Consider the following 8131-nt stretch of genomic DNA (forward strand, 5'->3'; position numbering starts at 1 on the left):
AAAATTAAAAAAAAAAAATTTGGGTTAGAAATCAAGTCTTAGAGACTTGATTTCCAAGTACACACCACGTGAAAAAAAATGCCACATCAAATCTGATCCAAACATACAAACCGAGCTTCAAAGACTCGATTTATAGTCCCAAAATTGAGTCTTTGAGACTCGAGATACTAATAAATTATAATGTTTGCAAACAGAGTCTACTAACTATATACTTACGATATTATGGCCATTTGGCCATTTTGGCCCCCCCCCCCCCTGTAAAAGTTTTAAACCACCGCTGAACATTGGGTCTCATAATCAATCATCATCATATGCTGTCCAAATGCCGCTCATCTTCAATCCCCACCGTCCATTTCAAACGGCAGTTGTCCTTCCCGCCAATACTTTCCACAGCTCAATCCAGCCAAAATGCTCAAAAAAACGACTCATCTCTCCCTCTGAGTGGACTCAGAGCCAAAATGCCTATTTCTGAGGCAACCCATTTCAGCGATCCTCACTCGGCCCATTCTTTCTGCTCCAATGCCCTCAAAGTCTCAGCCAGAATGGGATTTCTTCCCCAAGGAAAACAACTGCATGCACATGTGATAGAGTTGGGATTGTATAATGTATTGTCCTTGCAAAACCAGATTTTGAATGTTTATGTTAGATGCAAGGAGTTTCATGGTGCACAGAGACTGTTCGATGATATGCGTGTGAGAAACGTGGTGTCATGGAATACTATTATTTGTGGTGTTGTTGACTTTAGTAGTAATAATAGGTCGAACCTTTATCTGGGTATTTCTTATTTTAGGAGAATGCTGTTGGAAATGGTATGGCCAGATGATATAACTTTTAACGGATTGTTTCGTGCATGCATTGAGTTGGATGATGTTGTGATTGGTAAAGAACTGCATTGTTTTATAGTGAAAGTGGGGTTTGACTTGAATAGTTTTGTTGGTAGTGCTCTTGTCAAGTTGTATGCAACATGTGGCTTTGTGGAAGATGCTAGACGGGCTTTTGATGGCATTTTGTCTAGAGATTTGGTTTTGTGGAATGTGATGGTATCTTGCTATGTTTCGAATTGTTTGGCCAAAGAGGCTTTTGGGGTCTTCAATTTGATTCAGTTGAAAGGTGTGAAGGGGGATGAGTTTACATTCAGTAGCCTGCTGAGTTTGTGTGGTACGTTGGAATCTTGTAATTTGGGAAAGCAAATCCATGGCCTTATTGTAAGAAACTCTTTTGATTTAGATGTTCAAGTGGTGAGTGCACTTGTTGATATGTATGCAAATAGTCAAAGTATCAATGATGCTCACAAGGCTTTTGATGGGATGAACATTAGAAATGTTGTGTCTTGGAATACTATGATAGTGGCTTACGGACAGCATGGAAATGGGAAGGAAGCTATGAAACTTCTGAAGAAAATGCTTGAAGCAGGTTTCTATCCTGATGAATTAACTCTTGCTAGCATCCTTAGCTCATGTGGCAACTTGTCTGCCACTAGTGAAATTATGCAAGCTCATGCTTGTACTATTAAGCTAGGGCTTCAAGTCTTTTTATCTATATCCAATTCTCTGATAAATGCATACTCCAAATGTGGTAGCATCCTTGGTGCATATCAATGCTTCAGCTCTGTTTTAGAGCCTGATCTTGTTACATGGACTTCAGTTGTATGCGCATATGCATTCCATGGTCTTACCAAAGAAGCCACTGAGTTATTTGAGAAGATGTTATCTTATGGCATTAGGCCAGATCCAATAATTTTTCTTGGGGTTCTTTCTGCCTGTAACCATGGGGGGCTAGTAAAGAAGGGTCTGCATTACTTCAATTTGATGACCAGTTTCTACCAAATTGTACCAGACTCGGAGCATTACGCCTGTCTTATAGATCTTCTTGGGCGCTTTGGTCTTTTGGATGAGGCATTTGATGTTTTGACCTCAATGCCAATAGAACCTGGGTCAAACAGCTTAGGAGCATTCATTGGAGCATGTAAAGTCCATAAAAATCTTAGATTAGCAAAATGGGCTGCAGAAAAGTTATTTGCATTAGAGCCTAACAATCCTGTGAATTATACTCTGATGTCTAACTTGTATGCTTCTGAAAGGCTTTGGCATGATGTGGCAAGAGTACGCAAAATGATGAGGAACAGGTGTGACTCTAAAGTTCCAGGTTATAGTTGGATACAGATTTCTAGCAATGTTCATACCTTTGTGTCAAGTGATAAATCTCACCCACAAGCCTTACAGGTTTATGTTATATTAGGAACATTGCTTAGGTTGATGAAAGAGGACAATCATATTTTCAATGTAAACACTATGTCTGACAGTTTTCTAGTCGATTGTGCACTGAACTTCCCTGGCTGATCCAGAATTTTTTTCACCTCAAGTGGTCAGTTTGCTTCACATTCTGAAGTAAGGATTTGCAAATTTCTCTAACAATAATATTGTTGGGTTAAGATAGCTTGACCTTAGTTAATTAATTCTTTTTTTTATAAGTAAGAAGAAAATATTATTGAAAAAGGAATACCAGGAAAAATACATAGAGTTCACGGTAGTGAACAAAGAGTAAAAAGAAACAAAAAGTAACAAGCAGCTACTAAGCTATTCTAAGAGACAAAAGAAAATCCATAAGTGTAGAATAATCTGAGAGACCCCAACACCAAGACCAATCAAAGAGGGTCCATTGGCATAAATCTAACAACTAAGCTAAAGATTTCCCAATACCCTTAAAAAGAATGCCAATTTCGTTTAGTCCAAATAGTCTAAATTAAAGAGCCTGGAACCAAATTCCAAATATCAGAATTATGCTTCCCAAGCCAATGATACCAACAAAATAATAAGTCTGCAACTGAACCTGGCATGACCCAATTGATCCCAAACAACTGAAGCATATACATCTATAAAGAATGAGCTACTGGACAAAAAATTAGCAGGTGATTCATAGATTCCTTATTACAAGAGCACATACAACAACGATTCGCCAAAGAGTAACCATAAAGCATAAGATTATCCAAAGTTAGAATCTGACCATGAGTTGTTGTCCACATTAAGAATGCCTAGGAACCTTAACTTTCCAAATGCCCTTCCAAGGCAAAGAAGAAGGAGTTGTATTTCGAATCTTATGATAAAAAGACTGAATGTCAAACTTCCCACTTCCATTAAGACACCAACAAAGACTGTCACAACCTCCACCCATAGGAATTCGAGATTGGATGAAATGAAGTAGGAAGTAGGAAGCCACTAACTCCCAATCATTGAATTCCCTATAAAATCTTAAACTCCACACTTTGTCATTATCACCAACTGGAGGACTTAACACTTTAGAAATGCAAGCTTTCTTATTGGTTGAACACATAAATAATTAGGATAAAGAGTTTTAAGAGAATTATCCCCAGTCCACTTATCATGCCAAAAAAGAATATGAGAACCATCCCCCACCACAAAAGACAAATGCTTAGAAAAGCTTTCCCACCCTTCACTAATACTCCGCCATAAACCACAACCAAGAGCCCTTCTACAAACTCTAGTACTCCAACCCCCTTTCCCCTCCCCATATTTCATGGTTATGACCCTCCGCCACAGATGAGTAATTTCGTGGCCATACCTCCAAAGTCATTTCCCTAATAAAGCCTAATTAAAAGACACCAAATTCCAAATTTCCAAACCACCCAACTCACGCGGTAAACAAATCTTTTCCCAAGCCACTAAGGGGTATTTGAAACACTCAATTGAGGAACCCTACAAAAAATTCCTTTGAATACGTTCTAATCTAGTCACCACAGTTTTAGGAATAGTAAAAAGGGAAAGATAATAAGTCAAAAGGCTTGAAAGGGTACTTTTCAACAAAGTGAGTCTACCACCCTTTGACATACAAAGCCACTTTCAGCCCGAAAGCTTCTTTTCCATTCTCTCTAGAATCAAATTCCAAATAGAGGTTGTTTTATACAAAGTTCCCAATGGCATACCCAAATAAATCATAGTCAAACTGCCCTCCCTGCATTGAAGAATATTAGCCTAAGTTTGAATGTTGCTTACCTCCCCAATAGGGACAATTTCACTTTTCCCTACATTCACCTTCAAACCAATAAAAGCTTGAAAACAAGTCAAAGTCAGTCTAATGGAAAGCAACTGCTTTCTAGAAGCATCGTAGAAAAGAATGGTGTATTTAGTAAATAATAGATGAGAAATATGAATACCAGTAGAATTAATAGGTCCCACATGAAAACCCTGAATGAAACCACCTTCCTCAGTTTTCTTCAAGAATCCGACTTAAAACCTCCACGATCGAAAGAAAGAGAAAGGGAGACAACAAATCATCTTGTCTTAGACCTCTAGAGCAACCAAAGAAACCAGCAGGAGATCCATTAACCAAAATTGAGAAGCGAAAGGTAGTGACACAAGTCTTTAGCCATCTCCTCCATCTATCCCTAAAGCCCATCCTCTCCAACAAATAGAATAAAGTGTTCTAATTCACATGATCATAGGCTTTTTCGATGTCTAACTTACACACCACCCCCAGAGTACAACACTTCAGTCTACTATCTAGACGTTCATTAGCAATAAGAACTGAATCCAAAATCTGTTTACCACCAACAAAAGAATTTTGCGACTTCGAAATGAGTTTATCCAGCACTAGCCTCAATTTGTTAGCCAATACCTTAGACAACAGCTTATACACATTGCCGACTAAGCTGATAGGTCGAAAATCTTTAATATTCAATGCATTATTTTTCTTGGGAATCAAAGATAGAAAAGAAGCATTCAGAGACCGTTCAAACTCTGAGCTCCTATGAAAATGATTAAGGAAGGCCATAACACCCTTTTTCACTACATTCCAACATTTATGAAAAAAGGCCATAGTGAAGCCATCAAGACCTGGGGTTTTATCACTCTCCATCTCTTGAAGAACCTTTACAACCTCCTCCCTAGAAAAATCCCTCTCAAGAGCAAGCCGCTCATCCTCCTCAATTCTAGCAAACTCCAAACCATCCATAGAAGGACGCCAAGTATCTGACTCCGCATACAAACCCTGATAAAAATGAACCATCTTAGACCGCACCTCTTCCTCATCCTCATAAAGGACACCATTGACCTCTTTACCTCGAATAAGATTAGTTCTTCTATGGGAGTTTGCTACTCGATGAAAAAAGCGAGTATTATTGTCACCCTTCTTCACAAACAATATTCGAGACTTTTGTCTCCAAGAAATCTTCTCCAAAGAGGCTAAATGTGCAATATCACCTTTAATCTAAATACTATGAGTTTGTTCCTCCTACGAAAGACCTAACAAGTCCTCCCTAGCATCCAAACCCAACAATTCAAAGGCATTTTTTCCTAAAGGCCAGATCCCCAAATTCCTCCTTATTCCACATTTTCAAGTCTATCTTTAAGGGCTTTTAATTTATGAGCTAGAATAAAGCTTGGAGAACCCAGAAAGCAATACCCATTCCACCATTGCTGAACTCTCTCTACAAAACCCCCTTCTTTCAACCACATATTCTTGAACTTAAAGGTACTTTGACCTTTATTAACACTACTATCTACTACCAAAAGTGGGCAGTGATCAGAAACTATTCAGGGGAGTACCCTTTGAGACACGTTCCCAAAATGATCTACCCAATCCACCGATGCCAAGGTCTTGTCAATTCTTGACATACAATCTGTCCCCAAATCTCTAAACCAGGTAAACGAAGCTCCTTCAAGACGTAAGTCCACAAGGTAGTTAGCCTCAATGAAATCCGAAAAAGCAAGCATAGCCGAACTAAAAGCCTTACAACCAAATCTCTCACTCGGATATTGAATGATATTAAAATCCCCAATCACACACCATGTTGTATGTCACCTAGAGTGCATCCTTGTGAGCTCCTCCCACAAAGCACCCCAATGGCTATCATCATTAGGACCATACGCTCCTAAACATGCCCATACAAAATCATCCACAACCCCCTTCAGTAAAAAATTAATAGAAAACTGACCTATAGCCTAGGAAGCATGAACGCTGCGCCAAAGGAGCTGCACCCGCATCTGACGCGGCGACGCGCAAGGGACTCCACTGCCTACGCGTCAGTGCCACGTCTGACTTTTTTTTTTTTTTTTTTTTTTCACGACTCGCGTCGATGGGGCGCAGACTCGAGGCTGACTTGCGTTGAATCGGGCTAATTCGAGCCGACTCGGGCCGTATTGGGTGAAACCGCCAATACTGGCGTCAAACTAGCTGATTCAAGTCGAAATTCAAAAAAAAAAAAAAGGTGCAAAACGCACCATTTGGCCAAAAAAAAAAAAAAAAGGGGTGCAAAACGCATCATTTGGACAAAAACCCTATATCTCAATTCGCAGTTATCTCTATCTTAGTTCTCATCTTTAGCTCTCTCTCACTCTCTGGTCTTTGTGCTCCACGCCACAGCTCTCTAGCCTCTACTCTCCGTCTCCCCTCTCTCACACAATCTCACTCTCAAGAGTCTCAACTCTCAACTCACTCACGCTCTGCTCTCCGTCTCTCCTTAGGTATCAATCTCAAGCTTTCAATCTTAGTTTTTCATAGCTCTCACATGCTCTAACTATTACTCAATGTGTCTGTGATCTGAATTTATATATATATATATATAAGCTGTAATGTAATGTAATAATGGTGTGGGTTATATTTAATTTATGAACATCATGTTTTAGTTATTATCTACTACTGTTCTTAAATTTGGTATATGTTTATATAATGTGAAAAAGTATGCTAAGCAATATATTAAAAATATAAATAAAAATATTTTTAATAATTTTTTAATCACCGCCCCCGCACCCGCACCCTACTTTTTCCAAAATTGCCGAGTCCCGCACCCGAATCCGGAAACTCACCTGTGCTTCATACCCAATAGCACAATCAACTTTTTCATAAATTCTCTTGTCCCAAACCAGTAACACCCCCCTACAGTTTTGACTGCATCCAGAGCAACCCAGTCTAGGAACGGACTACCCCAAAGGCTTCGAACAACTTAAGAGTTTAAAGAAGATAACTTAGTTTGTTGAAAGCAAACAATATCACACGGTGATTTGTTGACAAATGGCGAAAAAAATGGGCTTACTTCTATGATTTAAATTATATGCAAATTGTGAAGGCACCAACAAATTACCAAATAACTAATATGCAGGGGGAAAAAAATTAACACAGTGATTTGTTGACAAATGGAGAAAACTTCTCACAAGGCAAAAACCCTACTGGGTGAATTTAAGGTCACAATTCCCAAGTATCCACCAATCAATAATCAAGCGGTTACAAGTATGAGAAATCTTACCACTACCTTGGCCCATCCCAAAATACCAACTTACAATTGAACTTTCACTTCAATACCTAATTGAACTTGATATTGTAGTAGCATTCTTTCCTTTGTTGCACAAATCTCCAATCTGTAACTAACTCCTTTGCACGGATCCTAGTATATGACTAACTCCAGCAACTTAAATGATTGTTGTTGGCTGTAAAGTTCTTCACTTTATAAATAATGAAGATCATGAAGCACTTGGATACATAACCCTAAGATGTACAAATGCAGTAGCTTCACATAGAGTGTATAAGTTACAAGTCTCTATATCCGTGTACGATGGCTTTTAAAATATGTCTTATATATGACTAGGGTTGTGAGAAAAGAAACCTAATCAAATAAGACAACATGGGTTGAATTTCAGATCTAGGAATTCTGAAATCGTAGTTCTCAATAGATCGAGCTTGTGTCGAGCTTCTTCATTTAACCTCGATAGCAATATCTGTCGAGCTTCTGTGGAGACTTAATGAAATAACTTTTCTTCACTTGTTTCTTGGATCAATCTTCATGACTTTAAAGATACCACTTGATATGTTTGATCAACATACTTCTTGATATATTAAACCCATCTTAAATCTACCCGTTACAAGTAAAATACGTTTTGTCAAAGGATTAACCAATTATATAAAAAATATGACCCTAACAAATATAATCACATGTCTTGAAATATGTTCATGAATATTATGGTATTTCCATAATCTTATACTGTTCCAAATTATGCCAGTTTTTTTGGATCTGAAAGAATATGTATGTACTATAATGTTCTTTGTTTTTCCTTCACTCAAATTTATTTCCCATTTGCTCATGTTATCCTTGAATTATCACCAAATTTTGTTGTAACTGCTG

The 8131-nt window shown here is 38.3% G+C and overlaps 1 protein-coding gene across 1 annotated transcript; it reads left to right on the top strand.

The window, feature by feature from the left end:
- The first annotated feature begins 306 nt into the window (after window positions 1–306).
- Window positions 307–2355, top strand: LOC115987519 (pentatricopeptide repeat-containing protein At2g46050, mitochondrial). The gene has a single exon (XM_031111087.1). It carries the CDS (start codon window positions 312–314, stop codon window positions 2337–2339), a length of 2028 nt encoding a protein of 675 aa, XP_030966947.1. The 5' UTR covers window positions 307–311; the 3' UTR covers window positions 2340–2355.
- The last annotated feature ends 5776 nt before the right edge of the window (window positions 2356–8131 follow it).

This window comes from Quercus lobata, chromosome 4, assembly GCF_001633185.2.
Source record: "Quercus lobata isolate SW786 chromosome 4, ValleyOak3.0 Primary Assembly, whole genome shotgun sequence".
NCBI lineage: Eukaryota > Viridiplantae > Streptophyta > Magnoliopsida > Fagales > Fagaceae > Quercus > Quercus lobata.